The sequence below is a fragment of the Aulonocara sp. 'chitande type north' Nkhata Bay genome, linkage group LG12, assembly GCF_057382095.1.
Source record: "Aulonocara sp. 'chitande type north' Nkhata Bay isolate Kocher_YH1m ecotype deep benthic linkage group LG12, A_spYH_male_GT1.1, whole genome shotgun sequence".
Lineage (NCBI taxonomy): Eukaryota > Metazoa > Chordata > Actinopteri > Cichliformes > Cichlidae > Aulonocara > Aulonocara sp. 'chitande type north' Nkhata Bay.
Window position 1 is genome coordinate 35725219 of NC_141355.1, and position 21098 is coordinate 35746316.

General features: G+C 40.7%; 2 protein-coding genes and 1 pseudogene across 3 annotated transcripts in view; 2 read left to right on the top strand and 1 right to left on the bottom strand.

Moving 5' to 3' along the window:
- Positions 1 to 21098, top strand: part of LOC147317977 (spermatid perinuclear RNA-binding protein-like) — a 99625-nt gene that overhangs the window by 36897 nt on the left and 41630 nt on the right. For both annotated transcript variants that reach the window (XM_086315408.1, XM_086315409.1), the window contains exons 2-5: positions 936 to 1054; positions 14308 to 14537; positions 15888 to 16053; positions 20040 to 20184. In XM_086315408.1, coding sequence (XP_086171534.1) covers positions 1052 to 1054; positions 14308 to 14537; positions 15888 to 16053; positions 20040 to 20184 — 544 coding nt within the window. In that variant the 5' untranslated portion in view covers positions 936 to 1051. The remainder of the gene's footprint in view (positions 1 to 935; positions 1055 to 14307; positions 14538 to 15887; positions 16054 to 20039; positions 20185 to 21098) is intronic.
- LOC147317978 (uncharacterized) lies at positions 1995 to 4231 on the top strand. The gene has a single exon (XM_086315406.1). The coding sequence runs from the start codon at positions 2103 to 2105 to the stop codon at positions 2706 to 2708; it is 606 nt and encodes a 201-aa protein (XP_086171532.1). The 5' UTR covers positions 1995 to 2102; the 3' UTR covers positions 2709 to 4231.
- On the bottom strand, positions 2011 to 6307 carry LOC147317979 (uncharacterized; annotated as a pseudogene).

The window sequence follows — 21098 nt, forward strand, 5'->3', positions numbered from 1 at the left end:
GTTTCACGATTGAAGTAGCAGCCGGAGAGCGAGAGGCAGTCGCTTGTTAAGCTTAACGCAGGAATGCTTTACAAACATTCAGAGATGGACTTACACACTTGCTTTACTTCTCTCGGGGATAACTTTGTCGGAGATGAAATGCCGGGTTGCTAGCGAAGCTCCAAATGCTATCCAGACCACCGACAGGTCCCGCATGCCACAGCCGCTCTATCACGTGATGCATACTGCTCCGACGTGCTAACGTTCTGAGGTGAGTTACGGCGTGTTGCAAGTTTTGTGAGGTGGTTTCGTGATATTTAATGGATCGGATTACATTTTTTATTTTTCTCCGATATCCGATCCAGTAATTTAGGTCAGTATCGGACCGATACCGATACGTAATATCGGATCGGTCCATCTCTAGTTATTACCATTTTTTTATTTTCAGAGTAGAATTTCTGAAACAACAGTGGAGTCTGTGGCAGATTGACTTCAGCAACGTCAGATTTATGTCCCGCCCTCACATAAAAACTAAAAGATGTGGTGGATTTGTGGAAAGTGTGGTTCCACTCCAATCTTTGCTTTACTCTGATGCTTTTCTGAAAGTTTTCTCAGTTTTCATACCTTCTGTTTTAAGTCCACTATAGTTGTACGAGGATGGAAGATTTGTGATTAATAGATGTGCAACATGGAGCACAATGTCCAAAAATGTGACATTTGGGATTATTGTTTAAGTCTTGATAATGCAGCTTCACATTTATAGCATGTAGCTGATGTTTATTCAGAGCAGCTTAGAATAAGCTCTAAATCCTGGATCACCCACATTATAAGCAACAAACTGTACAAATACAAAGATTAAAGCAATACCAGCAATCCAACAAATGAATAAACTCTCTGAGTGTGTGGGTGTAACAAAGGTTAATGGAGGACTTAATCTTTATATTTTGTCTCCGCAGTGAGACTCTGACCGAGGAGCCGACAGTCGAGAGGTGTTCGACTGCATGAAGAGGCCGAGTGACGGGACTCTGGTCCTCACCTAAACCCCTCCCACGACCTCTCCAAAAGCCTGGACATGGTGAGTCTCCTGATTATGTCTGGTGTTTGTATATTTTGTGTGTTTAGCTATCAATAGTGTGTTTCCAGCTGTTATATACACATATTCACCTGTAGTGTGAACACTGATCAGGTACATGATCAGTCAGCACGATGACCGATCATGTCTACCTCGTTCAGGGAGAGGAAAAATACATTGAAAACAAAATTAAAATGCTAGAATTCTCCAGTATAGCACGACAACTTGATAAGAAGAATAACTCTACTTTTCCATGTCCTATTTTTGAGAAAAAGCTGATTGGATGATGCCCTGTGATCTTATAACCCCAATCATAGCTGTTATTAATGGTTATCAGTCACATACACATCCCCAGCGGGCATCTTCTCTCCCGTTGAGCAGGCTCCATAGACTCTTACCATTCATTGTAACCACTGACCAGCGGAGAAAACCAGATTATGTAGACATCTAGTGGTTGTGTGAAGAAGTGCATGTAAAAGCTCTGATGGTAAATGCTGTGATAAATGTTGTGACAAAGTTTAACAGGCTGGGTTTTAACCCAGACTGTGATTTATTTTTTATTTCCTCACCCTAGAGCTAATTGTCAACAACTGCAGTTCCTCTAGAGGCCACTTGAGGCTGTTTCAAAGGGAAGTAAATCCCTACTGACTCCCAGGTTACAATGATAAACTTTACAGCTAAAATAATAATGTACCACAAAAAAGGTTTTGGCCTGTATGCCTTGTTCCCTCTTTATATCGGCTTTATGGTGGATTGTTTCTTCTCCACTGTTGCTAAGGCTTTAGGTGTATGAGCAGTCAAACACCTAGTCATACAACACGGGCAGCTGTTCTTGTGATGCTTGTGGTTCTTGTGCCCTTTGGACCATTTATAATGGAATTATAATGGAATTATCTAACAAATAATTCCAGGAAGTTTGGTCTTGAGATTAGTCTGTCAATAGACTACTTGCACTAGGGCATGTGACGTATTTCCGTTTCCAAATAGTACCGCTTGTGCGTTTCCGGTACGTTTGCTTATCTATCGGTAGCTATGCTAATGTCGCTTCAGAATGAGTATAAAAAGGAAAGTATTTAAAACAGAACATTTTCAAAAACAGGAGAAGAAATACTCCGAGCATTGCTGTGTCCCACTTTGTTCAGCTTCAGCCAAATTTAATGGCATACTAAGTTTTCATGCCTTTCCGACCCATTCCGACTTGAGAAGACAATGGCCGGTAAACATACGCCGGGATCATTTCACGATCACCTCTCACACCAGGGTCTGCTGCAGACACTTTGCCAGTGATCAACTCATAGAGCCAACAACCCTCGATGGTCGAAGGCGGCTTATTAAAGGTGCTGTACCAACACTTTTTGAGTGGAATGGCTATAAAGTTGAACCACCGCGGCGTAGTGTTTGGGAGAGAACGGAGCGACGCCCTGAACTAGTTCCTCCTGACGATCAAGAAGAGCAAAGTCTTACAAGAGATCATGACTACTGCTCAGTCCCTGAGCCGTCTGCATTGGACATATCTGCATCAGCTGCAGAAGACCTGTCCAAAGACGTGGAGACTCTGAGGAAGGAAATACAGGAGTTACGTGTCCAGCGAGAATTTGGGTTACAGCGTTTTGCTGGCTCCGACACTGACATCCGATTCTATACCAGGTACACCTAAGTTCTATTCAAGCTAACTGTTTAAAATATACCAAGGTCACCATCAGTTAAATTTCGAAAGTTTTTCCAGTCTTAATGAAAACAAAATAGATATTTACTTTTCATCTCTAATCTGTATGCTGGTTCGGTTAGTGACAAGGAACTATTCAAACAATCAGGCATTGCTGAGAAGTTGACTGAAGACATGGCAGTGATGGTAGATAAGGGCTTCCTAATCACTGATTGTTGTAAATGCAAAGTGTACTGCCCACCTTTTCTATCTAAGCAGAAGCAGATGCCAGCATACCAGGTTAAGGAGACGCAGGCCATAGCCAGACTCAGGGTACATGTGGAGCGAGTCATTAGGAGGATCAAACAGAACAAACTTTTTGATAGCATCATTACCATGTCACATGTTTATAATATCAACCAACTGTTTGCAGTGGCATGTATGCTGTCAAATTACCAGAACACAGCATTAGTTAAAAAATGGGTTAAGTGAGACAAGATGGATTTTTCCCAAGACACCAGTGCCAGTAACTTATGGAAAATGACCTGCAGCTGAGGCCACTACAGTTGCATTTCTTCCTTCTCAGCTGACAATACTTGATTACAGAACTGGTACTTGAGTGCTGATAGTTGAGTTTCAGTTATTGATAATTCAAATTCATTGCAAATGTTTAATGTTAATAATACTGTTTAATTATATTACTATATTACTATTCAGATTCAACAAAACTGTTTATCAAAATTATAAAGTAAATCACTAAATCGTTTTAAAATCATAAGTGACATTGAGCTTTTGGAACATCAAAAATACCATTTGTCATTTTCTACAGTTCAGTTGTGTTATTGTCTAAATGTATATCAGTATGCTAGGCATGGAGTTTTAAATACTTACCATGTAAATAAGTTCTGCACAAATTCAACGTTTTAATGTGTGTTTTTAAAAATTAAATTGATGCCATTGCTTAAATAACAGTTTATTGATGTCACATAAAGGTAACATGTAACAACAAAAGAATTCATGAAATATATTGAAAATAAAACATCAGTTATTTTGTTCCAGCCAGCCTGAAGGATCTGTTTTTCTTTTTGCTATGTTTTCACTGTTCATTTTTTCAAACACAGGTATCTTGGCATATATATGTAAAAAAAGAAATAGTCTGCCTTTTCTCTGATTGCATTGTGCACATCTGTATCCATGTATATTCTTTGCACTAGGTAGTCCTCTTGTGCCCACACAACAAAGTCACACCACTGCATCCCACTGATGAGCAGTTGTCCTTGCACTTGCCAGTAATATGCGTGGCTCTTTTTTAGTTTAGGGGTACCACATTCCATCTGCACATATTTGCAGTCAATAAAGTTTTGTACATTGGGACATTTGAATTCGACGAAGCCAAACTGGGGGTATTCATTGGGGTCAAAAACAACACCATCAGGAGATGCAGCAAGCAATGGGGTGAATGACCAGACCACAGGGTGAGTAGTTAACATTCATTAGCCTACTATACTCTGCTGCTATTGCAGGCTCCATCTCAGTTCCTCTCGTCATGTCTGCTGTCTGCCTTGTTCCCTTCAATATACGCTCTGCTAGTGACTCGGCCGAGCTCTGGCCTCTGACGTGACACACCTCCCGAAACCTAGAGGCAGTCACTCTGGGCCTGCGGAGCTGATGCCACTCAGACGAAGAGCTTTGCTCACGTGTAGCTTCCTCTATTTTGTGAGCCATTTCCAGAGTTACAGACAAGCTTTTCAGATGCAGAAGCTCTTCTTCTGAGCACACAAACACACAATCTGATGGCAAGATGTCATACCCCTCCAGAGGCAAGTGCGGTGTTGGTGGTGCATCGCGGTGTAGTGTGATGTACCGGGTTGTCAAAACCGGCTGCTGATATGACAGAACACTGCCCTCCTGCACCAGCCCAAAGGCACTTTCCACAAGGGGCTTGTCAGGTCTCATGTTCATTGTGGTCACAAGTGGCCTGTCCTCAATATTAAATTTTGCATATGCCTCCGTTATTCTGAACAAGCAGGGATCTGGTAACGGACCCACCATGCCTCTGTAGAAGCCACTCCTAAAGAAAACATCAATGACAATAATGTAAGGAAGAAGGTTGTTATACTGAACAACAACTAAACTAAAAACTAAAAGGTGTAAAACAGTGGTGCATAAGTTAGAGACTGGGATGTATATGTACATGACTGAGTTAGCCGTCTTCAGAAAGTGTAATGTTGTATGTAAATTAATACCTATTCTGACACATGTATGTATGAAAAAAATAGCAACATACATTTGTAACACGTGAAACCAAATTTTACAAATGTAATTACCGTACTCCAGTCTGGGCCATCCTATTTGGTACCGGCTTAGTGAAGATCATGGAGTTGATGGGTCCTGGCTTCACACCCTAACAGAAGACACATTTACTATGGATGGTGTTGCTGTTCATATGTAAACATGGACTAATTCAAAAACTTTAACCTCATTTAAATTACCACTGTCCGTGGCTTGTGCCATTGCTGTTCAGATTCCGTGCAGCTATGCACAGGGGGGGACAACCGGCACTCTGAGTTGTGAGTAGTGTGCTGTTTGGAAGAGCAGTGCCACTGTGTGATTGCACATAACAGCGCCTGCCACACAGGAGCACTGGCTATGTGTCAGTATCACCGGCGATGAATCCAGAAGCTTAATCTAAGAAGAAAGAACGAAAATTAAAAATGTAACATCTTCATGGAAGAGCCGAACAGGAACATAGTTCAGTGTTATGGTTACGCACCCTCCTGAATGCTTAGTGTTTCCTTCTCTCCCTATTAAAACAACTTAACCATGCTTGATAACTGTAATAACTTAGATTGTGTATATTTGCAGTATTAACTTGTTGTCAAATGTTTCTGATCACCCAAACACACGTTGATTTAACTATCTGACTAGTCAAATTAGGAGTGATAAAGCAGGGAGACAAGGAAAACATTCAAGTTGATGGGCCTTTAGGAATGAACTTAACTAATGCTTAAATGAACTGAACCCCACTGAACGGGGATTAACAACTTTACACAGCTTCCTGCCTACACTTAGTCTGTGTGGTGCCTCACTCTTCCTCATTGACCTGTAGCACAGGGCTCTCACACCGACCTCCCCTGACAACCTGTCTTTATTGGACACTGAATAAAGATACAAGTACCATTAGCATTATTTCTGTATTACTCATTTCAGCATGTCTTAAACATATATATTTTACACTTAGCAAGAGTAGCATTAGGTAGTTAACTACCTCCATAGTTAGCCAACTACCTAACGCCATTATAACAGTGTCTAACTACAAAAGTGACATTAGTTAAGAAAACCTCAACTATAGTTTAGGACGACATAAAACACCGTTTAAGAAAACATGTAATGTAGAGAACTGACATCAAATGAAGGACATAGCGGAGTAACGTAGTGTTTGCATTTGACGTTAGCTAGCGTTTCTTTGTCAGTTAATTTACGTTTTCTTACCGTCGTAGTTGTGTATATATGATGCAGCATATAACTTAAATCCTTTATCTAATTTGCTGGCGGGGGTAGTCGTCACTCTGCAAATCCGATGAACATCGGTGATGTTCAATTTTGGGAGCTCTTGTAGGCAGCGAGTGTAGCACGTCGCCATGGTTTAACCGCACCGGAAGCACTGGGGCAGGACTACATAGAACGCGGAAGTGTTAGTGCAAGTAGTCCATTGGCACTAATTGGCACGCAGGCCTCTGGGCTTTCACAACGCAGTCTTGTACTTAATGAATGACAACAAGATAATCACTGCATATTGGGTACTTTCAGAATTGCCTTAAACTTTTATGGCATAGGTTCAAGAAGCATTTGTCATGAATTTTAGTGCATGTTGACATGATAGCATCACACAGGTGCTGCAGATTTTTCAGCTGCACATACATGATATGTATGTTCCAACACATCCCACAGGTGCTCTGTTGGGTTGAGATTTCAGAGATGCTGTTCTGCTTGCTTTGGTTGAAAGCAGTCATCTGACACTAACAAACACGTCACATTCAAAGACACTTAAACTGCCTTTCTTCCCCATTCTGATACTAATTTTGAAATTCAGCACACGACCTTGACCATGTCTATGTGCCTAAATTCACTTATTTTTACAACCATATGATTGGGTTGATTAGATATTTTACAAACAGTTTATCAAGTACACCTAATGAGGTAGCTGGTAAGTCTAGTCTATGAACCAAACAGAATTTGTGAAGGAAATGTTGTTAAATTGCAATCGAATGATGGATCCAGGCACCGCCACACCTCCAGCCTTCAAATGTAGATTTTTGTTGTTTTCTTTCTGACTCGAGACACAGCAGGAGAAGAAAATAACCACATTTGCATTAGAGTATACAACACTTTAAGCAGAAGAGGCCACCTGCGTCTGATAACGACTGATAACAGTCATTTAGTTAAGTAACGTTTTCACACTCATCCTGATGGTAAAGATTCTCTGAGGTAAACAACATCCAAGGAGTAGAGTCTTCAAGTACTTTTCTGATAAAAGTGAAGCATTAAACACAGTAATGGAGTCCAAGTCTTACACTCTCACCTGTCAGGCTTTTAAACCTCTGAATCACTTTCTCTTAAAGTCGCAGTTTGCACCCGGTCCTTTTGAGCTCCAAACAAAACCGTTTTGAATGGTGCCAGTCAATCATTCCTGGTGCTGAAGGACTCACTAAGAATGGACTGAAAACAGTCTTTACCATCAGACAACCCCCACCTTTTATTATTAGCAGAAAGTATCATCCTGTATGTGTCAGCCTGTAACATTTTGTGTTCACGCTACTTCCTAAGTTTTGTTTTTAACCAAACAGAAGATATTATCTATTGCATTTTTGTTTGTGCACTCACCAGAAATAATGTCTTCTGGAGAGTACTGGCAGGTTAGTGGCTTGTTTATGTGTCAGACAATATAATTAATCGTAGACATTGAATGTGCCAGCCAAAAGGATTGGAAGCTTGTTTATGTTTTGTTGGGGTTTTTTTGTTCATTATTTTTAATTTTGCCATGTTAAAAAACACTTGCCTCCTTTCCTGCTCTGAAATGGTCTAAAATTAGTGGAACTCTTGTCAGGCAGTACGCTGAGAAAACCAAAATAACTGCAATAATGCCTAAAGCTATATTACATTAAATTTCACGAATGCTAACTGTTAAAAAAAAGTGTCTTTACTATACAGATTTTAAAAACAAATACAAATGTATATTTTACTTTGTGGTGGTCAAAGATTCCACAGGTGGTTTAATTACTTGCTTTCTGTATTTAGAGCACATTTGCAGACTGTCATGAATGAGGTGTGCGGACAGTTGAGGTAGGGCTGTTTGGTATAACGATCTATATCGGATGACGATGTAAAAACATCTATCGTTTCATTTTACGCTATCGTTTGTTTCGTGATGTCGCAAAATAAACTGTTTACGGCAATATTTTTTGATCGTTTTGGTGGTCATTGTAGTGGCTACATATATATTTGTTTAAGTTCTCTCTTTCTCTTATATTTAATATAAGCACATTATGGACGGACAACCGCCTGTTTTTATGTGTTGTTGTTAGCAACAACGACGGTAAAACCATCACGTATCCACTTGTTTATTTTCCACATAAACCTTTCACAATAAAGCTCAAGATCCTGTTGAGACTTTTCAAAATAAACGGAATCCCGTGAACTAGTATGCAGAGTGTTTATGGATGAGAAACAAAAAAGAGCCGCCAGGTGCTAAAAAATAAACCTTAGACTCAAACGTTAGAACAGGCTATTCCCCGCAGCACGCCGTGTAATAAATACTCACAAAGAAAACGGCGGCCGTTACAACTTGTGTCTAAAAATGTATCGTTTCATGCATCGGTTAAAACACTCGACTCCAGGTACACAACGCCCAGCTGGAAACACTTCACGCAAGTCGAGCTGCCCGAGATTCACAAAATTTACAGAAAATGTTAAATTTTTGTAATTTGTATCATTATCGGGACTGATAGATGTCTTATATCGGGATATGAGATTTTGGTCATATCGCACGGCCCTAACCTGAGGTCTGATTCATAGTAGGAATTTCTCGCATATCTTAGAGAGGAGATATCTGCAGACCCGAACCACCTGGGTGGACCAAAATAAGTATTTGTAGACTTGAGCAGAATCACTAAAAGTTTCCATCATGTGTCTTTTTTTTCCCGTAAGTGAGCCTCTATATTCAATTTTAAAGTAAATCTATATTCAAAATTGAAAAAATGAATATACTGCTCTTTGCCTTTGGCCACTAAATTAAATAATTGACATGGCTATAGAGTGAGTTCTTAAAGGCTGGATGTAAGGAGTTTTTGTTCTTATTAAATTCAACATCTGGTTAAGTCACTCATTGGTTTCTGAAGCATACAGAAGTCCCATTGACCTTGGCATTTTAAAACTGGATGTGATGAGCGAGTGGATCTGACTGTGATGCCACAAAGTTCAGGTTTAACTCACTTTCGAAGCCAAACATAAGTGAACTACTGTAGTGGCTTGCCGCTTGGTTTAAGCATGCAGCTAAGATGTCCTGAGAGAGCGTTTATGTACATCTTTTTATCAATGAAGAAAGACTTCTGGATCCATATCTGTATATGTCTGCTGGCTTAACAGTAAACCCGGCTGATTTTACTCTGTGAAAACCTGTTTGTGTCAGGTATCATCCTCCTGAGTGATTCCACAGTGAAAACAAAATGTTAAAGGAATTACTTCTGATTTGTATGTTAGATTTAAGTACAAGACATCCTCCGAAAAACCTTGCAATGCAATTAATTAAAGCAGTAGATTTGATTATCTTCTAATTGCAGCGCGAGGTTGAACTCCCAGCTGACTCGTAGGCCACAAACAAAAGGAAGCAGCCCGATATGAAGCCAGGCTGTGATCCAAATCGGTGCCGATGCCATGAAACTCTTAATCTTTCATGTAGATCTTGTTAATGTTTGTGTGTTATGGTTGTCGACGCTGCCCACACTTGCCGCTACACAGCCACGAATGCCCCGTGGCAGTTCAGCGAGAGATTAGCTAGGTCGTGATGAATGACCCCCGCAACTCCAGCACAAGCCCTCGAGATTCGTGGCCATGAATTATTAAAGCACCGTCATAAATAACTCACCGTAATGAGGGGTGCTTACACGCTGCAGGCAGGGAGAACAGGAGGAGAGAGGGGAGGACTGGAGTAGAAGAGGAAGGGATGATTGAGAGAGGTAGCAGTTTGACCTTGGACTGAAAGCCTGCCGTGATGTTCGACCGGCGTACTCTGGCTTGTAAAAGCGAGCGCTGATACGCTTTGCACATCAGCCCTTTTTCATCTACCCCTCAGAGAGATGGGCTCCATCCCTAAGCACATGCCATAAATGTTAATGTTAAGTAACAGCAGCAGAATCTAGGCCACGCACAGATTGGCAGCAGCGCAGGTTGCTTCAGGTGTAATGCTGTCATCGTGCTGACTGTGAGGAATCTTTCTGACACCAGAAACAAGCATTTGCAGCAGCAACAGGAGAAGCACCGGGAATCGAAGTATAAACGGTGTGTTCAAGTTCAAAGAAATCGATTTGGCTTTGGATTTAGTCTGCTTCCTCCAACAGCGGCTTCAGCTTCAGCCTGCTTTCTCTGTAATTAAAAGGAGTTGGCAGTGCTTTGATGATGGTGTTTGATGAGTAACAATGATGATGATGATAATGATAATCCAAATTGCAACCATTGAACCAGTTTTCTGGTATTTTGGCATTGATGACCTTTAAAACTTGGCTGCTGAATATCTGCATATGTGAAATCTGTTATAATCATTGATCAAATTTGGCACTTTAGTGACATGGCCATAAAACGAGAGAGAGAGAGAGAATATTCTGCTGCTTTAAAAGCCTCCAGGTTTCTGGGAAGACCCTTCCTACATATGCAATTGCAGACTTGGTTTTTACCCTCAGTTCAGCTTTGGTCTGGAAGAAATTTGTGTTTTAGCCCCGCCCCCCTCAACATTGCTCTCATTGGCGGCCCCATGTAAACAAAAGGATGGAACAGCAGATGGTTGGGGCTGCAGTGTCTGAGGTGACCATCATGTTGTGTTATATAGTCCTGATCATTTTGTTTTACTTGTTTGGGAAGCAGGTTGTAAATGAGTAAATAAAACTGTGTGGGTGGACCTGTCCTGCATTTTATCTACTGTAAACCACATCAGCAGTTAGTTTGCTTATTAAATGCTCTATTTATGGCTTTAAAAGCAATGGACAATGAACACAAAGAGTAATGAACGCACAGAACACATTCTTAGTTTGAATCATTACTCTGTTGACAGCCTGGTGATGATCCAGATCATCAGCACTGAATAATTTCACTCATCACTGGCAGAGGAGTGAGTTAAGAGAACCTCAATTTCCAGGGTTGTTGTTGGTGAGCAGATTGTTGCTCCACTAACTCAACTGTCGTGACAGAGCCTGTAGAAGCCTGTAAAAGATTCCTGTTATTCAGTAGTTATTACTCCTTAGTTTTCCCTGTAAAGAAAGTAAGTTGTTATATTTTTGCAGTAATATATAACACTAAACTTTTCATATCTCCATGTATCTGTTTAAATCTCTATCCACATAAGAGTAAAAGGAGGGTTTTAGTAGCCTGTTTAAATAAAAGCTGACAGCCAAGTCAGTAAAAAATCAGATATAACCAAACAGATGTTGTGTAGAAATGCAGAGTCCTACAGGACGGTTCACCTCTGCTGTCGTCAATTAAGCTTTGGCTTCTTGGTTAGGGTCTGCATGCAGTCAGCTACAGGCTTTTAGCATCATAAATCCTGCCTGTGACCACGTTAACGTGTTGCTTTTGTAGAGCTTCGACATGTTAACTGGGGTTGTCACGATGCTAATTACCCAATACTAGAAGATACACAGGAATATATTCAATACTTGATACATTTTTTTGATATGACGGGAAAAAATTATAAAACAAAAATAAAGAGGCATTAACATAAACGATGGCACTAATTTTAATCTGTCGAATGTACTGCAAAGAAATATAGACATTAACATAATTTTAAGATGTATGTATATGACAGATTCTCGTAGGTAGTTAATAAAAAAAACAAAACATTTTAGGCTTTTTGACTTGGTGCTGTGTTTCTGGTGACTTGGCTCCATATTTTCATTGCTGACCAGAGCTGGTAAGGTCGACTACACTGTTTTTGTCCAGCTGCTGCTAGACTTTTCACAGCCTCAGTCTGAGCTTTTAAGAGTAGTGTTACAGTTTCTAGACACAAACACTTGTATTATTCTGTTCTATTAATGTTACAGACAGGGACTGATAATGTTTGATGCCAACTCTCACATAAATATTATTTTATTATTAGCCATAGCTGCTAGCTGCTACCTTAATGATAAGTTAACAGATAGCATTTTTGATCTGGCACAGGTTTTATGCTGGATGGCCCTTCTTGACACAATCTTCCTGTTTATCCAAGCTTGGGACCGGCTGAGGCCGGTGATGCTAACAGTAAAGTGCACCGACCATGTTACCATTTATAAACACTGTTCAGTACCTGAGTGCTGTTAAAATGGGAGCTTTGCTGACCTCACAAAATTTCTCATAAAAGGCACGGTGCTTACCTGTCTGCAGGTGCTGCGGGGAAGTTGTGCATTAGCGGGAGAGGTGTTTAGTATTAATTAATATCTAAATAGTGACTTTTTTCCCCTTAATCTATTTTTTAAAATTGTTTTTCCTTTGTTTACGGTCACGTTTTGCTTTTCCCTCCATGCAATAAGAAGTTGTTGTTGCAATAATTGTCCTTAAATATTGTACACCTCACTGTTCTTCTTATTCTTATTCTAAATGACTTGAGTTTGAGTGAATGTTGCACACATATAATTCTTTCTATCTAACCATCCTGCTAACTGAATAGCTTGCATAGGTAAATAACAACTAGTTTAGTGATTAAGGGTGTAATGTGTGATGTTACCCAACACTGTCCATTCATGAACTTTACATGTATACGTCTAGTGTGGCTACTTGATTATGGCAAAAATCAAGTTTTGATCGCGATTACCTAAAATCGATCAGTCACAGATTGAACAATATTAGACTTAACTTTGGAAAGGAAGAAAGTTGTCATCTTAATGAAGTCAGTTTCTTTGAAGTTTAGTCAAAATAAATAAATGATTGTGAACAGAAGCAAGCTTACCACAGGCTGCTAAGGAGTGAAGCACATGTAGGAAGACACTGAGGTGTTTCTACGCCAGACGAGAGACTTTATCTCTCCGGCATGTCCTGGGTCTGCACAGGTTCACGAGTTCCCAGTAGGACATGCTTGAAATGCCTGATCTAGGAGAGATCCAAGAGGCATCATATGCTTAAGCAGGCACCCTAACCACTTCAACTGGCCTCTTTCTATGTGGAGGAGTAGGACCTCTACTTTAAACCCCTGCTGAATGAATTAACTTCTCACCTCATCTCTTAAGCTGACCCCAGTAAGGAAGCTCTTTTCTGTCGATTGTAGCCTTCTTTCAGTCACTAACCACAGCTCGTGACCATAGAGGAGGGTCAGAACAAAGATCAACCAGTAAATTGACAGCTTTGCTTTGAGCCTGGCTCTTTTCACATCAACGTTAATGCGTCTGTCGTTCCCTTTCTAGACTCATCCTCCAGAAGAAGCTGTGATACTCAAACTCCTGCACTTGAGGCAACGACTTATAATCTGCACTCCACACTCTGTCAGCTGACAGCCATATTTATTGCAATCAAATATTATTCTGCAAATTATTGTAGCAGTTTTTAGAATTTTTGTTTAATCTTTCTTGTGAGATAACAACGACCGACTAAGTTTCCCAACTAGCCTGCTCACTGCTCAGTCCACTGTTTTGGCTCTCAGGAGCTTTCAGCTACCTCAAGACCATTTATTGTACTATTCTTAGTTAGCGTATTGTCTGTCTTGTCTTAATGTTGGTTTAAAATGGAGCACTGTAACAAAAAATAATTTCCCCCAGGGATCAATAAAGTATTCTGATTCTGATTCTGATTCTGACCAGTTTGATAAAATTCATCACTCTCCAACACTGCCTGTGGAAATCAGTGTCTCTCTGTTGGCTAGGGGCTAATTTCATCCGTGATGTTTGGTGAATACAAAAAAATGTGGATTCACAGTCAGGGAAATGGAGTCAAACATGCTCTCACAGTCGACAGAAAATCAGCAAAAAAAATTTTTCTGCTCTGTGGTTTTGTTTTAATAGGAAACTCTTTCTGTTATTTATAACTGAGAATGTTTTAAACTGTATCTTCAAGTCTTGTTTTTCATTTTAAAACATTTTCTACTGAAAAAAGAAAAAACATTACAGCCTCTTTTCAGTCATTGGGTCATTATGTGCTCACTGGTGTGATATTTATGCTGATTAATAACGTTAGATCAACTAGACCATCTCAAAGGTCACAAGTTGTAAAGGCCATGGGTCTGAGTCCATTTAAGTCCATCAGTGAACATATTTCCTGTCTCCATGTCTTTGAATCTCACTATGACCCTCCACCTGCTCTCTCTGTGTGATTCATGCCTGATGTAAGCACCAGCTGGAAAGACAGTAAAAAATTCTCTCTCTCTCTTTCTCTCCAGAGGTCGTTTCGGTCGTTTGCAAACGACGACCGCCACGTCATGGCCAAGCACGCCAGCATCTATCCAGCCCCTGAGGAGCTGGAGGCTGTCCAGACGCTGGTGTCTACCGTGGAGGGAGCCCTCAAGAAAGTCTCTGATTGGATGGATGACCTCAGCAAATCCTCAGGGAAGACATCCACCAATAACGAGGCCGGGGATGACACGGTGGAGGAAGATGCTGCTGAGAAAAAGTACGTCCCACGGCGAGTGCTCTTTAATGTTTGTACCGTGACCATGACTTTTATGTTCGTGCAGTATTTTACTTCAGCTCAGTTTTATAAGAACGCGTTTTCAGAGCGTAACATGACATAAATTTATGTCTTGTTCTAGTTTTTAAAGAATGTTTTTACCTTCAGCTGTTTCCTGTGCACAGCTCGCTCCCGTTATAAAACTGTGTCGTATATCTTCATCGGGTAGTGAGGTGTGATGACTGGGCAATTAAACACGCACAGCGGTCATAAATTCACTGCATTTGGCTTGTAGCCTAAACATCCACACAGAGCTTCTATATTAGCAAAACACCTATATGAAGATTTAGTGCAGAGCTGGTTTTATACAAATAAAAGGGAACCAGGACGGTTAAAGAAAATCTTTGGTTTTTCATGTGATGGTGCAGGTCAGTACAGACACATGTTAGTACACACATGAACTGTTTTTCTTTGGGAGGAGGGGATCCTGAAGGAGCTTTGTGAAGTACACGTGGTACCTGCCCCTTTGCTCAGCATGTCATTCACGATCTGCAGGACTTCTGCAAGTGACACGCACATACACAGATTGAATATATAAATACACCAAGCCTGCATTCTATTTAATGGTCAGCAGGGGGTGACTCATCTGGTTATAAAAATACTTCTGGTTGTACTGAAGTCTATGGGAATGTTTGGCTTCCGTGTGCTTCACAGGCATTAAAAAATATAGTAAAAGTGGGAATGACCTGCATATTACAAAAATCCCAAGCACCCAACAATAATAAAATGGGCCAAATTTAGATTGGGTATGGGTATGCTTTCATTTTTATTTTTTTTATGGAAAGAGCTGCAAAACTCTGATTGCATACTTCATACCACATATACTACACATAAAGCATTTTTAAAAAATGTATTTTTATTAGCCTTGAAACTAATCAAACGTATAATTTCCTACTATTATCTCTTATTTTTCATATTTAAGGAACCATTAACAAAAGTTCTTGTCAATGTTTTCTGTTTTTAAGTTAAACAATTTTTAAATATTTATTGGCCTAAAAAACTAGTGAAAAAGCTAACCAGTGAGGAAAAATACATGAGAAATATTTGTTTTAGCTCAGATTTGTTTAAAAAAAAAAAAAGAAAAGAAAAAGGATCGTTACCTTTGCAGACAGCAGAGATCGTTCACTAGATTCTTGTTCAGCATTGTTCAATGTTGCTAATCCATTTGGAATATCAGACCCTGTTGAGCAGCCCAGGGCTCGTTCTCTGGCTTCAGTGTGTGTGTTATCACCTCTAAACTCTCTGCATGGCTGTGGGATAATCTGACGCTGGCTGCCTTCCATCTGCCCTCAGGCTGGATGCTGCATCGGTGCTGTGTGGGGTGACGCGTGTCGGCCTGGTAGCCAAAGGGCTCCTCATCAAAGGGGACATGGACCTGGAATTGGTTCTAATGTGCAGAGAGAAACCCACCAAACTGCTGCTCTACACCATCAGCGCCAACCTCCCCCTTCAGATCCAGGTACGCTCAGCCACACCTCCACCACTGTGGTGTTCAGCACTCCGCATTTAAAATGAGCCACGCAGCTGAGGGAGGCTTTAAAAAGTGTTTATGATCCAAGCTTCAGTGGAACAACACCCACAGAGGTTGTTTGGTGACACTGAAAAACAGACGTGCTCATAATGATGATGATGATGATAAGACCAGTAGAGGAGCTCTCATGTGGCTCAATGGGACAGTAATGTATAGTGTATAAAATGCATCAGCTGCGATGAATATCAAGCCTTTCCCTTAAAAAAGGTTTAAAGTAATTAAAAAAAAAAGAAAAGAAAAAACAACTTCTTTATAGACAGTTCAAATAATTCTGTGTGCATCCGAGCGAGTGCTTCAATTAATGCTTCATATTAATTGGAAATCTTGGAGACTGTTTTTCACTTTGGTCTCTCCGACCGTCATCATGTAAAATGTTAGCAACCAGGTTTTTTGTGACTCACTTTCTTTACGACCACTCGCCGCACAGTTAGAGGATAGACATTTTTCCACTGTACACTAGTGACTAATGGTTGACATGCAGTGGTGACTGGTCTCTTCGCAGGTGTGACTGAGGCCTTGATTAAAAAAATTTATGTTTTAAAATATATTCATTTGGATTTTTAAAATGATGCAGGCACTCTAATGAACCGTGGACAGTAAATGGAGAAAAGCAGAAATAAAAGTCAAGGTTTCAGACTCCGTTCAATCCAGAATCCAAATACTTTCTCTTCACTGTGATGTGTAACAAAGATAGGCTTTCAAAACTAGGAAGGATTACATGGTTTTGTACCACACTTGCGTTTGGCTTGTTTATAAAAGCCTAAATTTATTAGATCATTTTCATGTTCTTAGGTTAATTAATTTTAATATTTAAAATGGGTTGTTATTGATATTCCAATCCATGCAAAAAACAAATAATCGTTTAATCATTGTTTAGACCTCTAATTAAGACTCCTGCAGAGCTTTAGCAGCACATTTAAAAATAAATTTAAGCACAAACCAACGGAGGAGCGCTGCAGTCTGAATGGAGCACAGACTTTTATAGACATCTGTCTGGGTGACGGTGTTTCTTTTTTCTTAAACCAGAAAAGGATTATTTTTAGTCCATGGGAGAGGAGAGGGTACAGAGGAGATGATTTGAAGTGGATATGATATAAGGAAGTGACTGCTGCTGCTGCTGAGATCGTACTTGATTTATGTCTGCCATTCTGTTTCCTTTAGACATCCAAAGCCCAGACTCTATAGTGTAAACTCACCCCTGCACCTCTGGCCACTGGGACTTTCCCTGCTTTTGCTCATTTCACTTGAATATGATGCATCCCGACACTCTGAGAGCTCAGCGAGTTTAAGCATCCCAGCTCTGAGCTCTGTGCTCCTGAGTCGTACAAATAATTTCATCAGAAGATCGCCTCCCTACGCAGTGTTTCCCCAAGCAACTGCAGTCGCTAACAAAGCAGCAGTGTCATCCACAGAGCCTAAATTTCTTCCTCTTCCCCTCATCTCAGTTAATTACCTGCCAAAGCTGCCGTGCGTGCTTTATCATCAAGGGAGGAAACCATTTGAAGCTCTCGTTTCCTGGGCCAAACTGGGAGAGATTGGCAGGCAGTGGGGTGATTGATGGGGTAATTTCTCAGAGAGACGCGATAGAGAGAAAGCACTTGAAAACATGCCACTGAAGGTAACAGCAATCTTAAGGGTGGAATAAAAGAAAAGAGGCATGCTGGGAACCGGCTGGCAATAACAGGCGTGTAAACTCGAGATGAAAAGCTGCATGTAAACACAACTGTTTGTGTCTTTTGCCGCCTTGATGGGCCTGCTTAGTGTTTCATTGTTGAGATGTGCTTTGCCATTATTTCTTTCAGTGCCTAAAGGTCATCTTTCACACGCATTTCCATAAATTATAAAAAGATAATCTGTTATTTAAATAAAGGAATGGTTGCAAATGGGCAGAGGCTGTTCAATAATAAGGTCAGCAGGATTATTTAGTTTTAATATAATGACTCATGTACAGGTAAATTCCTGATATATATGTTCACAGCTGTTACAACCCCACTTTGCTACGTGAAGGGAGAGCAATATTCGTTAACCAGATGGCAGAAGGTTTCGTGAGCTAGTCCGAGCAGGTTTCACAGTCCACAGATAAAAGCAAACACACACAATAAAGGAAAGACGCGGGAGTGCAATGTGATTGGCTGCAACACAACGCAAAGACACAGAGTAATAAAAGCGTAAAAGCTACCAGAGGAAAAAAATGTAATCCTTAGGTCACTGACCTGACTGACTGATATCTAACAGCTTGGTGTTTGTAGAAAAATTAGTAACAGTTAGTACCTCATCCAGCTTTCTGCCTCAAACAGAGAGAAACATGAGCAGCTTACTGAAACTGAAACCTCGCTGGGAGAAAACCCACAGCACGCAAACCTTTCTATTGATGCCTGCTATGTTTGTAAAGGAATTAAGTAATTTTAATCAAGTACCAAACAACAAAGAGGAATGGGGCAGACCGCTCGCTGGACCAATCAAAGGCAGGACACAGGAGGAGTCAGGAGCTGAGGAAGACATGGAAAATGAACAGGTCTGCACAGACTAATCAGAATAAAAAACTGTTAAATTACACAAGCAGGGAGGATTGGAGTGACCTGGGGCCTTAACAAAAACACTAATCCCACCAATACGACAGAGGTCATGTGACACCCACCGATGGGGCGCTCTGAGTTTCTCTTTTTAACACAGTAATTTTTTTTAATTTGCTCATAATTCATACATATTTTTCTTGCTTGTAATCACTGTAAACCCAACATTTCATGAAAATGTTCAAATTCCTACCAGGAAATAGACTGTTTATTCAAAATGTCTATTGTCTCAAACATTTGCTTCTGAATAAAATGTGATGCTCACTTTGTAAATAATGGACTCCATTAGAATAAAAATACAGCCACTGTCTTGTCACGTCCAACTAGGAGTAGGGAAAAAGTCAAACTCTAAATCTTTAATGTAAAGGAGGCAGGGGTCATACACAGGAAAACAAACAGCAAGACAAATATTCCATGAAATGGAACAAAAGGTCATACACGAGGGAAAATGAAAAACAAGAGGAACAACAGAAACCAGCTAGAAAGCCTGAGCCAAAAAACAAGACCATCTGGCGAATGGAAGGTGAAAGCCGTGAGTTATATATACTGAGGTGACTGATTGAACACAGGTAGGCAAATTATACAGAGCTGGTACTAACAAGGGCGGAGAAGATAATCACAAACTGACAGTGTAAATAGACCAGGAAGTGTAACATAATAGAGGAAATTACTTTAAAAAAAAATCACAAAACATGCCGGAGATTCGTTTAGGAAGCCAAAGAAAAAAGAAAGCTGATGATTTCAAAATCGAATTAAAGCAAAAGTATAGAGCATCACCTCTTTTCCTGTCCACTGATACTTTTTAACTGCACATGACCAAAGCCTACTCAAGCAGTAATTGAGCTCAGACTACAAGCTGAAAAACAGAAAGCAGAAAGCTCCTGGGAGGAAAAACTCTGGGATCTTGAGACAGCTGTGTGACATGAAGGACTCGGGGGGGGGGGGGAGGGGGAAACACCAACCCAACCGGAGATTTTCCAAAAATGGTAATGAGCTGTTGCATTCAGCAGATTAGGAATAACATAAATGTATGAGCAACTTCATCAAATTCAGTGCTTTTTAACACCCAGCATGTGGCTGCTGCTTTGAGTTTCTTCACATGGCTGAGACTTCTCATAAAACAAGAGAAAATACGAATAGCTCTGTAAAAACTAAGTATGTCCGTTCATATTTTACATCTTATTTTCTTAATTTAACAATAAAATCTGACCATTAGTTCCCTGAGCTTGAGGTAAAACAGTCTCCAAATAGGTAGAGCAGTGATGCCTTGTTACAAACAGCAGGAGTCAGTGCTACAACTGTGATTCGATTTTTAATTAATCGTGCAGTTTTGCTTTGCAGACAATGACCGACGACAAATACGAGGTGCGGTCGTGCGTGCCCGAGGCGGCCATCCAGGTCTGCACCACCAAAGACCCCGATCTCACGCTGAAGATCACCCTCTCGTCCTTAGCCATGAGGGACGAGCAGAGCGCCACGGAAGAAGGTATTGACTCCTCCTCCATTCCCCTTCCACCCCCTCCCTCCACCCACCTTCATCTGTGCCTCCTGTTTCGGCAGGATGCCTCACCTGTTTTTATCTGACCTTTTTATGACTACAGAAGGCTGAAAGGGAAGGAAGAGGGGAGGGATGTGAAGGTAAACCTGAGCTTAAACTAAAAGACAGTCTGGGGAAAACTGGAGGATGATACAGCAAGAGGTCTGAAAGCTGAGAGGCAAACGGGCAGAAAAAAGGAGAAGGGATGATATGGATCTGGGTCAAGTGTTGTGGAAATAGCCAAGGAGAGATGATTTCCACTGAGAATGTTTGGCTTGGATTGACGAAAAAAGATATTTCCGTCTTTGGTGTCCTTTTGTGTCATCCTGCATTCCTGCAACTCTGATAAGAAAAGAGTCAGCCTTCTTTTAAACAGAATAGATATATTTTAAACAACTCTGGCTGTACAAGTGAACCAATATGTGTCACCAAACAGATATTTCATCTCGTGTAACCAGCTGTGGAAAAAATAAAAAAAATAAAATCTCATTTCAGGTGACCAAATTTGATGGGAAACGTGCTCAAGAGCCGCCGGCGTTTGCCATCAGCGGTTTCATTGTTTGTTCTCGGCCCACAGATGGGAAGGAAATTAAAAATGAATGATAGGCGAGCTGGGACTGAAGAGCTGCCATTACAGAAGCGCGAGTCCCTTAGTGGTTCTCACTCACAGTGGGAAAGATTGAGCCTTCACAAAAAAGGTAAAAAAAAAATGGATTGTGCCAAACAGGAGAGAGGCAGAGCACAGCCGAGCTCAGGGCAACAAGGAAGGGAAAACTGTTTTTCTTCAGCTTCAGCACCCTGTCAGGACTCACAAGGACACAGTTTCTTTTGTTTCATTTCAGTGTGAAATGAAACACAGTGAC